The sequence below is a fragment of the Trachypithecus francoisi genome, unplaced genomic scaffold, assembly GCF_009764315.1.
Source record: "Trachypithecus francoisi isolate TF-2019V2 unplaced genomic scaffold, Tfra_2.0 Contig00159, whole genome shotgun sequence".
Classification (NCBI taxonomy): Eukaryota; Metazoa; Chordata; class Mammalia; order Primates; family Cercopithecidae; genus Trachypithecus; species Trachypithecus francoisi.
This window is the reverse complement of record NW_022680496.1, coordinates 253,358-272,993: the sequence shown is the minus strand read 5'-3', so window position 1 is coordinate 272,993 and position 19,636 is coordinate 253,358. Positions and strand designations below refer to the sequence as shown.

The following is a 19,636-nucleotide window of genomic DNA, read 5'->3' as shown; positions in this document are numbered from 1 at the left end:
CACACGGTGGAGTACACCCCTGAGAGGAAGCTTCCAAAGCAAGAATCAGACAGGTACACTCGCTGTTCAGCAATATTCTATCTTCTGCAGCCTCTGCTGCTGATACCCAGGCAAACAGGGTCTGGAGTGGACCTCAAGCAATCTCCAACAGACCTACAGCTGAGGGTCCTGACTGTTAGAAGGAAAACTATCAAACAGGAAGGACACCTACACCAAAACCCCATCAGTACGTCACCATCATCAAAGACCAGAGGCAGATAAAACCACAAAGATGGGGAAAAAGCAGGGCAGAAAAGCTGGAAATTCAAAAAATAAGAGCGCATCTCCCCCTGCAAAGGAGCGCAGCTCATCGCCAGCAACAGATCAAAGCTGGACGGGGAATGACTTTGACAAGATGAGAGAAGAAGGCTTCAGTCCATCAAACTTCTCAGAGCTAAAGGAGGAATTACGTACCCAGCACAAAGAAACTAAAAATCTTGAAAAAAGAGTGGAAGAATTGATAGCTAGAATAATTAATGCAGAGAAGGTCATAAACGAAATGACAGAGATGAAAACCATGACACAAGAAATACGTGACAAATGCACAAGCTTCAGTAACCGACTTGATCAACTGGAAGAAAGAGTATCAGCGATTGAGGATCAAATGAATGAAATGAAGCGAGAAGAGAAACCAAAAGAAAAAAGAAGAAAAAGAAATGAACAAAGCCTGCAAGAAGTATGGGATTATGTAAAAAGACCAAATCTACGTCTGATTGGGGTGCCTGAAAGTGAGGGGGGAAATGGAACCAAGTTGGAAACACTCTTCAGGATATCATCCAGGAGAACTTCCCCAACCTAGTAGGGCAGGCCAACATTCAAATTCAGGAAATACAGAGAACGCCACAAAGATACTCCTCCAGAAGAGCAACTCCAAGACACATAATTGCCAGATTCACCAAAGTTGAAATGAAGGAAAAAATCTTAAGGGCAGCCAGAGAGAAAGGTCGGGTTACCCACAAAGGGAAGCCCATCAGACTAACAGCAGATCTCTCAGAAGAAACTCTACAAGCCAGAATAGAGTGAGGGCCAATATTCAACATTCTTAAAGAAAAGAATTTTAAACCCAGAATTTCATATCCAGCCAAACTAAGTTTCATAAGTGAAGGAGAAATAAAATCCTTTACAGATAAGCAAACGCTTAGAGATTTTGTCACCACCAGGCCTGCCTTACAAGAGACCCTGAAGGAAGCCCTAAACATGGAAAGGAACAACCGGTACCAGCCATTGCAAAAACATGCCAAAATGTAAAGACCATCGAGGCTAGGAAGAAACTGCATCAACTAATGAGCAAAATAACCAGTTAATATCACAATGGCATGGATCAAGTTCACACATAACAATATTAACCTTAAATGTAAATGGACTAAATGCTCCAATTAAAAGACACAGACTGGCAAACTGGATAAAGAGTCAAGACCCATCAGTCTGCTGTATTCAGGAGATCCATCTCACATGCAGAGACATACATAGGCTCAAAATACAGGGATGGAGGAAGATCTACCAAGCAAATGGAGAACAAAAAGAAACAGGGGTTGCAATACTAGTCTCTGATAAAACAGACTTTAAACCATCAAAGATCAAAAGAGACAAAGAAGGCCATTACATAATGGTAAAGGGATCAATTCAACAGGAAGAGCTAACTATCCTAAATATATGTGCACCCAATACAGGAGCACCAAGATTCATAAAGCAAGTCCTTAGAGACTTACAAAGAGACTTAGACTCCCATACAATAATAATGGGAGACTTCAACACCCCACTGTCAACATTAGACAGATCAACAAGACAGAAAGTTAACAAGGATATCCAGGAATTGAACTCATCTCTGCAGCAAGCAGACCTAATAGACATCTATAGAACTCTCCACCCCAAATCAACAGAATATACATTCTTCTCAGCACCACATCACACTTATTCCAAAACCAACCACATAATTGGAAGTAAAGCACTCCTCAGCAAATGTACAAGAACAGAAATTATAACAAACTGTCTCTCAGACCACAGTGCAATCAAACTAGAACTCAGGACTAAGAAACTCAGTCAAAACCGCTCAACTACATGGAAACTGAACAACCTGCTCCTGAATGACTACTGGGTGTATAATGAAATGAAGGCAGAAATAAAGATGTTCTTTGAAACCAATGAGAACAAAGATACAACATACCAGAATCTCTGGGACACATTTAAAGCAGTGTGTAGAGGGAAATTTATAGCACTAAATGCCCACAAGAGAAAGCTGGAAAGATCTAAAATTGACACTCTAACATCACAATTAAAAGAACTAGAGAAGCAAGAGCAAACACATTTAAAAGCTAGCAGAAGGCAAGAAATAACTAAGATCAGAGCAGAACTGAAGGAGATAGAGACACAAAAAACCCTCCAAAAAATCAATGAATCCAGGAGTTGGTTTTTTGAAAAGATCAACAAAATTGACAGACCGCTAGCAATACTAATAAAGAAGAAAAGAGAGAGGAATCAAATAGATGCAATAAAAAATGATAAAGGGGATATCACCACCAACCCCACAGAAATACATACTACCATCAGAGAATACTATAAACACCTATACGCAAATCAACTAGAAAATCTAGAAGAAATGGATAATTTCCTGGACACTTACACTCTTCCAAGACTAAGCCAGGAAGAAGTTGAATCCCTGAATAGACCAATAGTAGGCTCTGAAATTGAGGCAATAATTAATAGCCTACCAACCAAAAAAAGTCCAGGACCAGATGGATTCACAGCTGAATTCTACCAGAGGTACAAGGAGGAGCTGGTACCATTCCTTCTGAAACTATTCCAATCAATAGAAAAAGAGGAATCCTCCCTAACTCATTTTATGAGGCCAACATCATCCTGATACCAAAGCCTGGCAGAGACACAACAAAAAAAGAGAATTTTAGACCAATCTCCCTGATGAACATCGATGCAAAAATCCTCAATAAAACACTGGCAAACCGGATTCAGCAGCACATCAAAAAGCTTATCCACCATGATGAAGTGGGCTTCATCCCTGGGATGCAAGGCTGGTTCAACATTCGCAAATCAATAAACGTAATCCAGCATATAAACAGAACCAAAGACAAGAACCACGTGATTATCTCAATAGATGCAGAAAAGGCCTTTGACAAAATTCAACAGCCCTTCATGCTAAAAACACTCAATAAATTTGGTATTGATGGAACGTACCTCAAAATAATAAGAGTTATTTATGACAAACCCACAGCCAACATCATACTGAATGGGAAAAAACTGGAAAAATTCCCTTTGAAAACTGGCACAAGACAGGGATGCCCTCTCTCACCACTCCTATTCAACATAGTGTTGGAAGTTCTGGCTAGGGCAATCAGGCAAGAGAAAGAAATCAAGGGTATCCAGTTAGGAAAAGAAGAAGTCAAATTGTCCCTGTTTACAGATGACATGATTGTATATTTAGAAAACCCCATTGTCTCAGCCCAAAATCTCCTTAAGCTGATAAGCAACTTCAGCAAAGTCTCAGGATACAAAATTAATGTGCAAAAATGACAAGCATTCTTATACACCAGTAACAGACAAACAGAGAGCCAAATCAGGAATGAACTTCCATTCACAATTGCTTCAAAGAGAATAAAATACCTAGGAATCCAACTTACAAGGGATGTAAAGGACCTCTTCAAGGAGAACTACAAACCACTGCTCAGTGAAATAAAAGAGGACACAAACAAATGGAAGAACATACCATGCTCATGGATAGGAAGAATCAATATCGTGAAAATGGCCATACTGCCCAAGGTTATTTATAGATTCAATGCCATTCCCATCAAGCTACCAATGAGTTTCTTCACAGAATTGGAAAAAACTGCTTTAAAGTTCATACGGAACCAAAAAAGAGCCCGCATTGCTAAGACAATCCTAAGTCAAAAGGACAAAGCTGGAGGCATCATGCTACCTGACTTCAAACTATACTACAAGGCGACAGTAACCAAAACAGCATGGTACTGGTACCAAAACAGAGATATAGACCAATGGAACAGAACTGAGTCCTCAGAAATAATACCACACATCTACAGCCATCTGATCTTTGACAACCCTGAGAGAAACAAGAAATGGGGAAAGGATTCCCTATTTAATAAATGGTGCTGGGAAAATTGGCTAGCCATAAGTAGAAAGCTGAAACTGGATCCTTTCCTTACTCCTTATACGAAAATTAATTCAAGATGGATTAGAGACTTAAATGTTAGACCTAATACCATAAAAACCCTAGAAGAAAACCTAGGTAGTACTATTCAGGACATAGGCAGGGGAAGGACTTCATGTCTAAAACACCAAAAGCAATGGCAGCAAAAGCCAAAATTGACAAATGGGATCTAATTAAACTAAAGAGCTTCTGCACAGCAAAAGAAACTACCATCAGAGTGAACAGGCAACCTACAGAATGGGAGAAAATTTTTGCAATCTACTCATCTGACAAAGGGCTAATATCCAGAATCTACAAAGAACTCAAACAAATTTACAAGAAAAAAACAAACAACCCCATCAAAAGTGGGCAAAGGATATGAACAGACATTTCTCAAAAGAAGACATTCATACAGCCAACAGACACATGAAAAAATGCTCTTCATCACTCGCCATCAGAGAAATGCAAATCAAAACCACAATAAGATACCATCTCACACCAGTTAGAATGGCAATCATTAAAAAGTCAGGAAACAACAGGTGCTGGAGAGGATGTGGAGAAATAGGAACACTTTTACACTGTTGGTGGGATTGTAAACTAGTTCAACCATTATGGAAAACAGTATGGCAATTCCTCAAGGATCTAGAACTAGATGTACCATATGACCCAGCCATCCCACTACTGGGTATATACCCAAAGGATTATAAATCATGCTGCTATAAAGACACATGCACACGTTATGTTTATTGCGGCACTATTCACAATAGCAAAGACTTGGAATCAACCCAAATGTCCATCTGTGACAGACTGGATTAAGAAAATGTGGCACATATACACCATGGAATACTATGCAGCCATCAAAAAGGATGAGTTTGCGTCCTTTGTAGACACATGGATGCAGCTGGAAACCAGCATTCTTAGCAAACTATCACAAGAGCAGAAAACCAAACACCACATGTTCTCATTCATAGGTGGGAACTGAACAATGAGATCACTTGGACTCGGGAAGGGGAACATCACACACCGGGGCCTATCATGGGGAGGGGGGAGGGGGGAGGTATTGCATTGGGAGTTATACCTGATATAAATGATGAATTGATGGGTGCTGACGAGTTGATGGGTGCAGCACACCAACATGGCACAAGTATACATATGTAACAAACCTACACGCTATGCACATGTACCCTAGAACTTAAAGTATAATAAAAAAAATAAAAATATAAAAAAATAAATAAATAAAAAATAAAAAATAAAAAAAAGAAAAACAGAAGATTGCTCTTTACAAACAAACAAATAAAAAAACTAAAAAAAGAGAAGAAACTAAAAAAGAAGAACAAATTAAACTCAAAGCAAGGAGAGGAAATGATATAATAAACATCTGCTATGGTCTGACATTTGCATCCTCCCAGAACTCGTATGCTGAAACTTAATCACAGAGGTGATGTTATCAGAAGGTGGGGCTTCGTGGAGGTAATTAGCTCATGAGAGCCAAGCCCTCATGAATGGGATTAGTGCCCTTACATATAGACCCCAGAGGGCTCACTCACCTGTTCTGCTATGTGAGGACACAGGGGGAAAAAAGGGATCTATGAACCAGGAATTGGTCCCTCACCAGACACTAAATCTGCCAGCACCTAGATCTTGGACTTTTGTGAGAAATCTATTTCTGTTGTTTATAAGCTACCCAGTCTACGGTATTTTGTTATAGCAGGCCGAACAGACCACAACATCAAAGATGAAACCAATGAAACAGAAAAACAATAGGAAAAAAAATCAATAAAGCCACACACTTTGAGGAGGTCAATAAAAGTGATAAAACTCTAGCCAGGTTGATAACAAAAAAGAAGATGCAAATTACTAATTTCAGAAACATAGTAATATGACACTTTTATAGATTCTACAGATACTGAAAGAATAGCAATAGAATAAGGTGAGCTTTATGTGACTAAACATGACAACTTTGATAAAATGGACACTTTCCTTGAAAAACAAAAATTACCAAGGTACAATCAAGAAGGAATAACCTGAATGTCCTGTGTCTATAAAACAAAATAAAGCATGACTAAAGCCTTCCTAGAAAGAAAACTCCAGTCCCAGATAGCTACGCTGGTGAATTCTACCAAATATTTAAGAAGTAATATAACAACTTTACATGACCTCTCCCCCTGCCCTCAAAGAAAAAAAAAAAAAATGGAGGAGAAATACAGCTCATTCTGTCACTCTAGCATTACCCTGAACCAAAATCTGACAATGATATTACAAAAAGAGAAAACTCCCTCATGAACACGGTTGTAAAAAATTAACCAATTTCTCAAGAAACCAAGATATCCTCCTTTAGGTGAGCGAACAACCTCTGGTACAGCCATGCGATAATGAGCTGTCATGCCGTGAGAAGACATGAAGGAACCAAAAAGCCATATTACCAAGTGAAAGATGCCAGTCTAAAGGCTACACGCTGTCTGATACCAACTATATGACATTTTGGAAAAGGCAAAACTATACAGTAAAAAAAAAGTCAGTGGTTGCCAGGAGCTGGGGAGGGAAGGCGGGAGAAGATGAACAGATGAAGCACAAAGGAGTTTTAAAGCTCTGAAACTACTTTGGATAATACTACAATGATAAATACATGTTCTTATACCTTTGTCCAAATTCACAGAATGTAAGACACCGAGACTGAACCCTAATATCAACTACGGACTTTGGGTGATTGTGATTATCAATTCAGGATCATCAATGAGATCAAGTGTACCACTCTGGTGAGGATATTGATAATTGTGGAGGCTATGCACGTGTCAGGGCAGGGAGTACAGGGATAATCTCTGTGCCTTACTCTCAATTTTGCTGTGAAGCTAAAACTACTCTAAAAAACAGTCTTTTGAAATGTTCTAAACAAACCTGTGGCAAATCCAATCCAATGATACATTAGAAGGATAATACATCATAAACAAGCGGAGTTTATCCCTAAATACAGAGTTGGTTTGACATTAAAATACCAGTTATTCACTACATTAAAAAACTAAAAGAGAAAAACCATATGATCATCTCAGTAGATAGAGGCATTTGATAAAATACAACATTCATTCCTGATTAAAAAAAAAAAAAAATCCCTCTCAGTAACCAAAGAATACAAGGGAATGCCATCAGCACGATAAAGAGCATCTCTGATAAACCTACAGCTAACATGTGTCATGATGAAAAACTGAATGCTTTCCCTGTAAGATCAGGGAAGATCAAGAACTATATAGGAATGTCTCCTTTCACTATCTTAGTCAGCATTGTACTGAAGCCAGCGCAGTTAGGAAAGGAAATAAAAGCTACCTGAGTTGAAAGGAAGCAGTAAAACTGTCTTTATTCACAATCATGATCACATAGTAGGGATGGGTATAATCCAACCTGCGGGGCAGCTTCTTATTTTTGCAAATAAAGTTTTATTGGAATGCAGCTGTGTTTTTTTAACATATGTATTGTCTATGGCTGGTCTCATACTACAATGGCAGAGTTGATTGGCTGTGACAGAGACCATTTTGTCACAAGTTTAAAATATTTACTATGTTTAGTAAGATAACAGTTTGAAAATGAAAAGGTTTGACTACCTTTGGTGTATGTAAAAAAGCTGATTGAATCGAATCTCAATTTTAAAAGTTCATAAGCTACCCAGATTGGAAAAGACAGTTCACCAAAGAAGATACACAGGTGGCAAATAAGCACATACAGGATGCTCAACATTATTAGTCCTTAGGGTAATGCATATTAAAACCATAATGATATGCATAATGCACACCCATCAGAATGCCTAAAATTTCAAAGTTAAAAAACAGCAATAATAAGAGCTTGTGATGATACAGAACAACAAGAAATGTCATACGCTGCTGGTTAGAATGGAAAATCAATACAAATACTTTGGAAAACAATTTAGCAGTTTCTTCATAAAGAAATACAGAGGGACGTGAAGAGACTTTTATGGATGATGAACATGTTAACTCTTGATTATGGTTATGGTTTCAAATGTGCATACGATTGTATATTTTATATACATGCAGTCTATCTTATATCAATTATACCTCACTGAAGCTATCAACTGCTGGAACAAACATCTAAGACTCTGGGTGGGACACAGAGAAAGAGAAGAGTAAAAACAATGCAGGGTAAAGCTAGAGAATTCAGATTTCTAACCTTATAGCAATGAGCTGGGGGATATACAGTATAAGAGTCTACTTTAGCCTACTGTCTATTGATAACTGGGCTAAAGCCAAAAATGATTAAAATGATTGATCCAAAGCCCCAAGTGCCATTACCTAGCATTTTGTGGCACCAAAAGAGACAATACAACTCCATAATGCTGAATCAGACAAACTCAGCAAATTAATCAGGTAGGTTAAAAGTGTGACTTGGGCAAAATAATTTAATGCCTTAGCGGAGGGTGGGAGGCCTGTCCTAATCAATGTAGAAGACTCAGCTTTCTACTTTGGCATCATATACTAAGTTTTTGGCTAAGCATTTATGCTACTTATATGGAAAAAATATATATGCCAAAACTTACTGTACTTTATTAAACAACATAACACAAAGGTCTGATTCAACAAAAACAGTGGAGAGTGGTTATATTAACAAATATATTAATGTGTATACACTTGTTGAAAAAGATTTAAAGTGGTCATGATGGAATTGTAAGTTACAACAGTTCGAGTTAAACAGATAAACCTGAAAAGCACAATAAACAGATTCATTGGCCAGGAATATTTGCTGCAGCTCTCAGGGCTGGATACTTTTTTTTTCTTTTCTAAGAGATGAGGTCTCACTATGTTGCCCAGGCTGGAATGCAGTAGCTCTTCACAGGCACGATCCCACTACTGATCAGCACGGGAGTTACTTATGACTTGCTCCATTTCCGACCTGGGCCAGTTCACCCTTCCTTAGCCAATCTGGTGGTGCCCCACTCCCAGGAGGTCACCATACTGATGCTGAACTTAGTGTGAAGGCACACTATGGCCCAGAATGCCTGGCCTCAAGCAATTCTCCTGCTTCAGGCTCCCGAGTAGCTGAGACTACAGGTGTTTGCCACCATGCCTGCCAGATACATTTTTATATCTCTTCTTAGTCATTGCTTCTTTTCTACTGTATTCCCATCTTATTGTTAGACACAACTCATCTTTAAGTCAGTAAAAGGAAAAAGCCCTCAAGCTCCTCACATTTTCTTTAGCGATTTTCTTGATGCTTCTCCTGGTTCTGAAGGTCACATGATATATGGCTAAATGAGTTTCACAATCCATACGCCACTTGGAAGACTGACAGAGAGACTTAGGTCAATTAAGAAACAAAGATTATGAGAAAGTTTTCCTAAACTCCTATTACTTAGAAATCATCTGTTTCTACACACAATTCCAGATTTAGACAACCAAACTATATGCTTTTCATGTGCCTTTCCTAAGTGGAAAATCAGAATGGACCAGATAATTAATAGAGAAAAAACAAAGAGTGGCAGCAAGTAAAACCCTACCTCTTTCTGAAGCTGAACGTTTTCTTTCTTCAAAGCCAGGAACTCTTCTTCTAATGTGTCGACCTCATTCTTAAACTTTTGCATGTCTTGCTGTAATTTCTCATGTAGATATACTTCTGATGTTCTGTCAGAATCTGGTGGTAAAGAACTCAGATTTTCTAATTTAGGTTCCAGGCTTTTATAGTTATTTGTACTGCAACTGTCACTATTTTGGTTCATATTTTTTGTCATTTGCAAATCAAACTCTTGTTCTTCTTTCATTTCAACTGTAACCACTTGGGGGTTCCTTGCTTTCTTAGTGCCTGCATCATTATGGAAATTCTTATCTGTACTAAAAATATGTTCAATGCCTGGGTTGTTATCACTGTCGCGTTTTTAAATGAATAACTGAGCTCCTTAACCTTACTGATTTCACCATGGATGGGTGAAAACCTCACAACAGACTGATACTAGTCTGAGGACAGGACAAGGAAACTATAGTTCTGATAACTGTAAATGTTTCCTTTGTTTCCCTGTCTCTTTATGTGGTTATCTTCCAGTTACCCTCCATATGAGGGGTCAGCAAACTATAGGCCATGGGGCAAATCCAGTCTGCCTTATAGTTTTGTAAATAAAGTTTTACTGGAGCTCAGTCATGTGTCTTTGCTTACCTATTATCTATGACTGTTTTCATACTTCAACGGCAGGGTTGAATAGGAATGACAGACCACATGAAAAAGCCCTGTACAGAAAAAGCTTGCCAATCCCTGCTTTATACCATAACCAGAATGCCCTCATACTCAAATCTAATCATGTGACTCCCCAGCTCACAATTCTCCAATGAATCCCTATAGTAAACATTGCTGTCTCCCTACCCAATAGCGATTCCCTGTTCTGTCTTGCTGGAGAAACACACGTCTATTTGGATATTTATCATGCCAATAGCCCTCCCAACTCCAAAAGAAGAAATGATTATTCTAAGCTCATCACAGTAATTACATTTGCTTTCCCAGTGCCTGGTTTAGGAATGAGCATGTGGTAGGACCCAGCCAATAAAATGTTACAGGAAGTCCACCACACACTTCTGAGTCTTCTCCCTAACTAAAAGAAACATGCAAAGAAAAGCCACCCTTTCAGCCTTTAGATAATGTCAGTGAGACCATAATGTTTGTAGCTGTTGCTAATTAGTCAGCCATGAAAACGGAAATGAACAAAACACTGTGATATCACTGAACCATCAGAACAACTCTGGTGCCTACTGTTTTAGCCACTGTTAATTAGGTCTTCTAGTATTTTCAGCGCACACCATTCTACCTGGTAAATCTCCCATGGCCTGCAGGAAAAGATCTACTTGTTTCTTTTTCTTTTTTCTTTTTTCTTTTTTTTTTTTTTTTTTGAGACAGAATCTTGCTCTGTCACCCAGGCTGGAGTGCAGTGGCACAATCTCGGCTCACTGCAGCCTCCATCTCCCAGGTTCAAGCGATTCTCCTGCCTCAGCCTCTTGAGTAAATGGGACTACAGGCATGCGCCACCACGCCTGGCTAATTTTTTATTTTTTATTTTTTGTATTTTTAGTACAGATGGGTTTCACCATGTTGGGCAGGATGGTCTTGATCTCCTGACCTCGTGATCTGCCCACCTTGGCCTCCCAAAGTGCTGGGATTACAGGTGTGACCCGCTGCACCCAGCCTGAGATCTACTCATTTCTATAGTATTAAAAAGTCTGGGCAGGACTGGTGGCTCACGCCTGTAATGCCAGCAGTTGGGAGGCCAAGGCATGTGGATCACTTCAGGTCAGGAGTTCGAGACCAACCTGTCAAACATGCTGAAACCCTGTCTCTACTAAAAATACAAAAATTAGCTGGGAATGGTGGCTCACGCCTATAATCCCAGCTACTTGGGAGGCTGAGGCACGAGAATCACTTGAACCCAGGAGGCAGAGGTTGCAGTGAGCCAAGAGAACGCCACTGCACTGCAGCTTGGGTGACAGAGTGAGATTTATCTCAAAAAAAAAGTCGGTCATAAGCTTGCCTTAGGTATTCACTTCATTACCAACCATTCGCATCTCATACGTTTTGCACTAGCAGAACTGAACTGCTCATAAATCCTGCAATGTTCACTCAAGCATCTTACTTTTGCACTCACTGCTCCTTCTGCCAAACACATAATCTTCTGCCCACATCATCCTTCTGCCTCTTTGTGTAGAAAAGTTCTACTCATTCTGCATGTTTAACTTAAATCTTACCCACTTTTTTACAGCTTTCATTCCTCACCACATAAAGTGTCTGGCACATATTTAACATAGTGAATGATCACTATACGCTTCCAGAGGGCATCTAGCACACAGTAGTAGGCACTGAATAAATAATTCAGCAAATAATTAAAATGACAATGATAATAACAAGCTCCTGGGTTTTGTTTGTTTGTTTTTTACTTTTTTGAGAGAGGGTCTCACTCTGTTACCCAGACAGGAGTACAGTGGCATGATCATAGCTCACTGCAGCCTCAAACACCCAGGCTCAAGCAATCGTCCCACCTTAGCCTCCCAAGTAGCTGGAAGTACAGGCACTTGCCACCATGGCCTGCTAATATTTTATTATTTAAAAAAAATTTAGTAGAGATGAGGTCTTTTCATGTTGCCCGGGCTGATCTCGAACTCCTGGGCTCAAGTGATCTTCCCATCTCAGCCTCCCAAAGTGCTGAGATTACAGGCATGTGCCATTGTGGCTGGCCCCAATGGTATGTTTAAATATTTGTATTCTGTAACATTAGAAAAAAATGCTTAGTATCTAAAAGACATTTGATAATTATTTAAGTGGACAAGTGAATAAATGATTGCCTTGAAAATTCTGTTAAAAAAGCACAGAAATTAAATAGAGAAAGCTCTATTCTATTCTGAGCACCTCAGGGATCAAAACTATGTCTATTTCATGTTTGTCTCCCCTAACTTGCAAAACCTAACTTAGACAAGTTCTTTGATTAATATGTACTAAATTAAAGGTGTCCTCTAACAGTTCAGATTGTCCAATGCATTACGCGTCACATCTCGGTAGCACAGAAGCATTTTTGTTATTATGAAACATTTTTATATTTTTATTATAATTGGTTGAGCCTCGAGTTGGGCTATTTGAATACGTATTATAATAATCTATTGGCTAATGGTAACAGTATATCTTGTTCTAACAAAATTACTGTTAACATAACAATTAACCAGCAGGTAGAAGAACACACCTTGTTCTAATGAAGTAAATATACCTCATTCGATTTCCAGTTAGGGGGAAAGTCAATAATAGTGAGACCTTGTTGGTTTGTAAGTATGTAATATGACCTGTTCTTCTCAACAAAGAATTGCTTTTCTGACTTCTGCACTCAGAAAGTATCTTTAAAAAATAATTTCCCATTAGTATTAGTTCACACTGGGTATGTTTTGCAGGTTTGTTTGTTTGGTTGGTTGGTTGGTTTTAAGATAGGGTCTCACTCTGTTATCCAGGTTGTGATCACAATCACAGATCACTGCAGCCTTGACTCCCAGGCTCAAGTGATGCTCCCATCTCCGCCTCCCAAGTAGCTGGGATTACAGGTGTGCACCAAAACACCCAGATAATTGTTTATTTGTTTTTGTAGAGATGTGGTCTCACTATGTCACCCAGGCTGGTCTGGAACTTCTGGACGCAAGTGATCCTCCCACCTAGGCCTCCCAACGTGCTGGGACTACAGGTGTGGGCCAGCACACCTGGCCATTTTGCAGTTCTTATTGCCATTTGTTTATGGTGCCAGAAAGGTATTGCTGAGTTTCCAGTTTTGAAACTAATTTCTTTTTTTTAGTGACACAAATCACTATGTAATATAGTTAGCCTTTGAACAACACACATTTGAACTGCAGGGGTCTGCTCATGAGCAGATTTTCTCCCACCTGAGACAGCGAAGACCAATCTTCCTCCTCCTCCTTCTCCTTAGCCTGCCCAACTTGAAGACTGATGAAGAGTTATATAATGATCCACTTGCATTTAATGAACAGTAAGCATTTTTCTTCCTCATGATTTTCTTAAGTTTATTTCTCTAGCTTTCTTTATTGTAAGAATACAGCATATTAATACATGTACCATACCAAACATATCTTAAATGACTGTTTATGTTAACAATAAGGCTGTTGGTCAACAACAGTTGGCTCTTAGCAGTTATGTTCTTGGGGGGAGTCAAAAGCGACATAGTGAGACCACATCTCTACAAAAACAAATAAAAAATTCACTGGGTGTTTTGGTGCACATCTGTAACCCCAGCTACTTGGGAGGCTGAGATGGGAGGATACACAGATTTTTGACTGCAGAGGGGATCAAGCATCCCTAAATTCCACGTTGTTAAGGGTCAACTGTGATTGATATTTACTAAACATAAGTCATTTATTTTAAAAATTCAATAGAAGTTCTAATTTCATAACAAGTCTAATTCATTATAATGTGACTATAAAGAAAACATACAACTTACTAACTTAAAAATATCTTTTTCTTATTTATACAAAAATATCATATAGGATTTTAGGGACCACAATTAAATACATTTTTTTCAGACTAGATTGTTTGAAAAAATAAATAACCTGCAATTAACTTTTTAAATAATTGTGAAATCTAACCTACCAAGAAAGAAATTAAGAGAAAAATATACAACAACTTACACACACAGGGATTTTTTTAACCTGCTCTTTCATGATTAAAACTTCCTTATTCTTACTTTTTTTTTTTTTTTTTTTTTTTTTTTTTTTTGAGGCGGAGTCTCGCTCTGTCGCCCAGGCTGGAGTGCAATGGCCGATCTCAGCTCACTGCAAGCTCCGCCTCCCGGGTTTACGCCATTCTCCTGCCTCAGCCTCCCGAGTAGCTGGGACTACAGGCGCCCGCCATCTCGCCCGGCTAATTTTTTATATTTTTTTAGTAGAGACGGGGTTTCACTGTATTAGCCAGGAGGTCTCGATCTCCTGACCTCGTGATCCGCCCGTCTCGGCCTCCCAAAGTGCTGGGATTACAGGCTTGAGCCACCGCGCCCGGCCTATTCTTACTTTTTTATCTATGGTAGGACCACCAAAAATAAGTCACTATCGAAAGTCTTACCTGGATTGTTATTCTGAGGAAGACTTTCAGGTGTCTGTTCCATCTTACATTCAGGAATTAGGTGCCGAAGGCTATGGATAAAAATGTAATAAATGAAATTACTATTTTAAAACAAATATATTAAATTTTTAGAGTGTTTCAAACAATATCAGAGTTAATATCAGAACTTTAATTATCCTACATGCTTCCATTTGTGAGTTCTACCAACTTCTCTTTAAGCTTCTAAAGAAGAAAAGAAGATGAATTACTCATGAATTGAAGGGAGTATAGCTCAGTAAATTAACTCACATTAGCTTGGCATAATGGAAAATGTCCTAGCTCTATTACCAGCAGCTATTTGTTCTCTGACAAGTTGCTTCTCTTAGGCCCAACATATTCTTCTAAAAAGCAAGGATTTTACTGCCTTTTTTCACTAGGTTGTTAAAGATTTTTAACAACATAATGTGTTATAAATGCTCAGAGAAACAATGAAGCAATGAAATAATTTGTTCTTGAGCTTTATTGCTGAAACTGTTTTGGAATTGCAAATAAAACCCAATGTGTATTTTTTCAGAGGTTCTCATATTCAAACGTTGCGGTTTTCTGAAATTGTTATTAAGTTCTAGTTTTGCTTATTAGTTGTTCTGTTCTGTGTGGCTTATAATTTGGGACATCACAGCTATTTTCCAAATCATAGTTTGTAACTAAATTCACTTATAAATATATTATTTCATCAAACTAGATAACATCACTGTCCACTATTACTGAGCTCATCAATCACGCCAAGGGCAGAAGGCTAACAGATGTCAAGACCTAGCCTGGACTCCTGTTCCACACAGACTCAAACTCTGAATCGGTAGATCTTTGTTAGAACAATGCTCAATCCCCATCTTCGTCTCCAACGGACATGGAAAATAACATTCTACTTTTATTTTTTGTTTTCAGTTCCATGAAAGAGATGCAAGTTGACATTCTCTCATTTCTGAGATACATACTAACAATATATTTGCACACAATATCCCACATGTTGCTCATCTCCATTCTCACTCCACGGATCACCTTACTGCATATTTTTGTAGTGAAAAATCACAAATTTAATATTAGGTGACACCCAGTTTGCTTTGACTCACACTGTTTCTTTGGAGCAGTCAGCAAATAGTCAAATGAACTTCCACTGACTGCACAAAATATGAACCACTTAGCAAATCTGTGCATCATCCTTACGCAGGGGTCATGCTAATTTTCTCTGCATTTTATTCCAATTTTAGTATAATAGTTTGCTGCTGAAGCACGTACAAAGCTCTCTTTTTATACATGGATACTCATGAGTCATGGATGAGGCTTAGTTAGCTCTGTTAAATCCAACTAACATACTTGAGACTCAGAATTCTGGTGATGGCTTCCTGCCACAACTCTGGGAAAGGATAATATGAGACCTTCCATGATCTAAGAAAAGGTATCATACTGGATATAAAGGGGCCTCGGCATACAGATCTGGTAGCAATGACAAAAGGAAACTCATCTCTTTCCGCAACATTATTTGAACTGAACCCCAAAGGCATAAAGGATAACTTAACCTGAAGGTCTCGGCTAAGTCTAGGCTGAGATTAAAAGCATAACAGATTTTTAAAACAAAATAATTCTTACTTTGATTTTCAAAAATACTTTAAGCCAAAGGAAACTCAGGATTCAAAAGAATAGGTATGGCTCATTTTATTCAATACTTAGATTTATAGAATGCATGTAAATCAGGCATTTCCAATAATTAATATTAGTGTATAAGACTGTTACACATTTTCAAAAGGCAGTTAAAGGTTACCTTTCACTATTTTCTACCTTCAGAAATGCTTTTCTTTGAAAGGAGGGAGCAAAAGTTTCCACTGAGATTAAGTCATCACACTCCAATTTTAAATCTCTCAGTTTACTCAGGCTGGACAGCAGGCTGGAGTGCAGTGCCGGGATCTTAGCTCACTGCAACCTCTGCCTACCGGGTTCAAGCGATTCCCCTGCCTCAGCCTCTGGAATAGCTGGGACTACAGGCGTGCCCCACCAAACCCAGCTAATTTTTGTATTTTTAATAGAGATGGCGTTTCACCATGTTGGCCAGGATGGTCTCCATCGCTTGACCTCATGATCCGCCCGCCTTCACCTCCCAAAGTGCTGGGATTACAGGCATGAGCCACCACGCCCAGTCAACATTTTTATTATTATTATTATTATTATTATTATTATTTTGAGATGATGTCTTACTCTATCACCCAGGCTGGGGTACAGTGGCACGATGTTGGCTCACTGCAACCTCCGCCTCCTGGGTTCAAGCGATTCTTCTGCTCAGCCTCCCAAGTAGCTGGGATTACAGACGCATGCCACTATGCCTGGTTAATTTTTGTATCTTTAGTAGAGACGGGGTTTCACCATGTTGATCAGGCTAGTATCGAACTTCTGACCTAGTGATCCGCCTGCCTCGGTCTCCCAAAGTGATGGGATTACAGGCATGAGCCACTGTGCCCAGCCAACATGAAGTTTTTAAGGATGGAAGGAACCTGAGCGAAAGTAGAATATGTCTGCTATATAATAGGTGTTCAGCTTATGTTTCAATAAATTCTCAATAAATTGAGAAAATGGATAAACACATTTGGGAAAGGCAATTTTTTTGTTTTTTGTTTTGTTTTGTTTGGAGTCTGGCTCTGTCGCCCAGGCTGGCGTGCAGTGGCACGATGTCGGCTCACTGCAAGCTCCGCCTCCCGGGTTCACGCGATTCTTCTGTCTCAGCCTCCCGTGTAGCTGGGACTACAGGCACCCGCCACCACGCCCGGCTAATTTTTATTCTTTGTATTTTTAGCAGAGACAGGGTTTCACTGTTGTTAGCCAGGATGGTCTCGATCTGCTGACCTCGTGATCCACCCGCCTCAGCCCCCCAAAGTGCTGGGATTACAGGCGTGAGCCACCGTTCCTGGCCGGGAAGTGCAATATTTATTTATTTATTTATTTATTTATTATTTTGAGACGGAGTCTCGCTCTGTTGCACAGGTTGGAGTGCAGTGGCGCGATCTCAGCTCACTGCAAGCTCCGCCTCGGGGAAGTGCAATATTTTTCAAGAAAACTCCTGTAAAGTAAAGCAACACATTTGCAATAGTAATAATCATTTATATGTTCTCCCGTCTCACTAAGAGACCTGGGCCCCTGACCCCTCTGAGGTTTCCCCTCCCGGGTGCCATGGGGCCTGCAGGCACCAGAAAGCCGGGGTCCCTAACAGAACGGCACGCCGGCCTCCTTCGCCTGGCCATTATCGCTCCTTCCTATCCCTCTTGTTCATGCCAGGGTCTCCAGGAGCCAGGACGCGCTCCACCCCAGGGATGTCACCCGACCGGGCAGCTCTGTGGAACTCGCAGAGATATTCCAGGCAGTCGTCCTGCTGGGGCTGGTCTAAGGCGCCCTCAATGTGCTCGCTGTCGCTGCCTGCGCTGTCGCTTAACCAGCCGAAGGAGTCTGAGAACCACCAGTCCCCCAGCCAGCTTAAGGACAACTGGTCCTCCTGGCTGCCCACGCTAGGAGTCTTCCTCATGGCGGAAACTGTCGGCTTCGGAGACCCCTCAGACCCTTCCCGCTTTTCTCCACCCCTGGAGGCCATCAGTAGAGAGCTACTGCCTCGGCCACAACCTCCCAGCAGGAAAGCCCGCGGTTTCCAAGCCAGAAACGCCAAGCCAGGCGATCATTGCCACACCAAGCCAAGCGATCACTGCCACACGAAGCCAAGCCACCACCGCCAAGCCAAACGATTACCGCCAAGCCAAGCGACCACCGCCAAGCCAAGCGACCACCGCCAAGCCAAGCGATCACTGCCAAGCCTCGCGGCTAAGGCCAAGCCACGCGGCTAAGGCCAAGCCCGTCCGTTACGCACCAGTGCGCCTGCGCACCTGTGACGTCACTGCACCGGAAGCTCCAGCCTCCCAGAAAAAACTCCTTGGCCTGTAGGTGGCGCTGCAGCTCTGGCGCCGGCCAGGGCTGGCGGGTCCTCCCTGGAAGGGTTCGGGGTGGCAGCGCCCAGCCTGCCTGTCATGAATGACGCCTCACAGAGCCGCCAGCGCACCTGCTCCTCGGCTTGCTCTGTTCAGGGGTGCCGGCCAGTTCCCGCCCCTGTGCTGCCATCGCTTTGCCGCTCCTGGCTTGGCCACCACAGTGAAGTTGCCCCAGGGTCCACGCTGCCAGGATGCAAGCAGAGTCGGATGGCTGGGTCAGAGCGGGCTGTCTGGCTGGCGGGAAGGGCAGGCCGACACCGCTGCTCGCTTAGCTGCTACTTGGCCTGCGCCTGGAGGGACCAGCTCTGGGCATTCCGCTGCCCTAGGATGGGGCCGAGCAGCCGCTGCCACCCTGTGCCGCGGCCACCACGCACATCTGCCCAGGGGCAGTGTGGCTGGCGACTCGGGCGGGTTGGGGAAGGCCAGGTGCCACCGGGGTTGCCCAGGAGTTTGAGATCAGCCTGTGCAACATGGTAAAACCCCATCTCTACAAAAAATACAAAATAATTAGCTGGGTGTAGTGGCGCATGCCTGTAATACCAGGTACTTGAGAGGCTGAGGCAAGAGGATCGCTGGAGCTCAGGATTTCGAGGCTGCAGTGAGCAATGGGTGTGCCACTGCAGCCTAGCCTGAACGACAGAGCAAGCCTCTGTCTCAAAACAAAACAAGCCAAATGTTGCACATCTTTTCAAGTTGTGCACATCTCCTCCAGCTCCAGGTTCAGTGACATCTCTGGTAGTCTGAAATTAACCAGAGGAACTACTTACACCCCTGGAATTGGCAAACAGTGCCAGTCATGTGTTTCCCTCCTTCCGCTTTCACCCTCCTTCCCCTTTCACCCAAGACCTGGTTGCTGAACATTTAC

The 19,636-nt window shown here is 41.1% G+C and overlaps 1 protein-coding gene and 1 non-coding gene across 2 annotated transcripts; both read right to left on the bottom strand.

The window, feature by feature from the left end:
- Nucleotides 1–8,976: 8,976 nt before the first annotated feature.
- LOC117071191 (coiled-coil domain-containing protein 144B-like) lies at nucleotides 8,977–18,481 on the bottom strand. The gene is made up of 3 exons (XM_033190945.1): nucleotides 18,045–18,481; nucleotides 14,774–14,846; nucleotides 8,977–9,826 (listed from the first exon to the last, which is right to left on the bottom strand). The coding sequence occupies exons 1-3, from the start codon at nucleotides 18,381–18,383 to the stop codon at nucleotides 9,555–9,557; spliced, it is 684 nt and encodes a 227-aa protein (XP_033046836.1). The 5' UTR covers nucleotides 18,384–18,481; the 3' UTR covers nucleotides 8,977–9,554.
- Nucleotides 15,936–16,043, bottom strand: LOC117071342. Its single transcript, XR_004432252.1, has one exon. It is a non-coding gene; the product is annotated as a U6 spliceosomal RNA (small nuclear RNA).
- Nucleotides 18,482–19,636: the final 1,155 nt, after the last annotated feature.

Coding starts and splice junctions, on each gene's coding strand:
- LOC117071191 (XM_033190945.1), bottom strand. CDS start 18,383: ATGGCCTCCAGGGGTGGAGAAAAGCGGGAAGGGTCTGAGGGGTCTCCG. Junction 14,847..18,044: donor ACAAGAGGGATAGGAAGGAG/CGATAATGGCCA, acceptor ATTTTTATCCAT/AGCCTTCGGCACCTAATTCC. Junction 9,827..14,773: donor TCCTCAGAATAACAATCCAG/GTAAGACTTTCG, acceptor CTTTACCACCAG/ATTCTGACAGAACATCAGAA.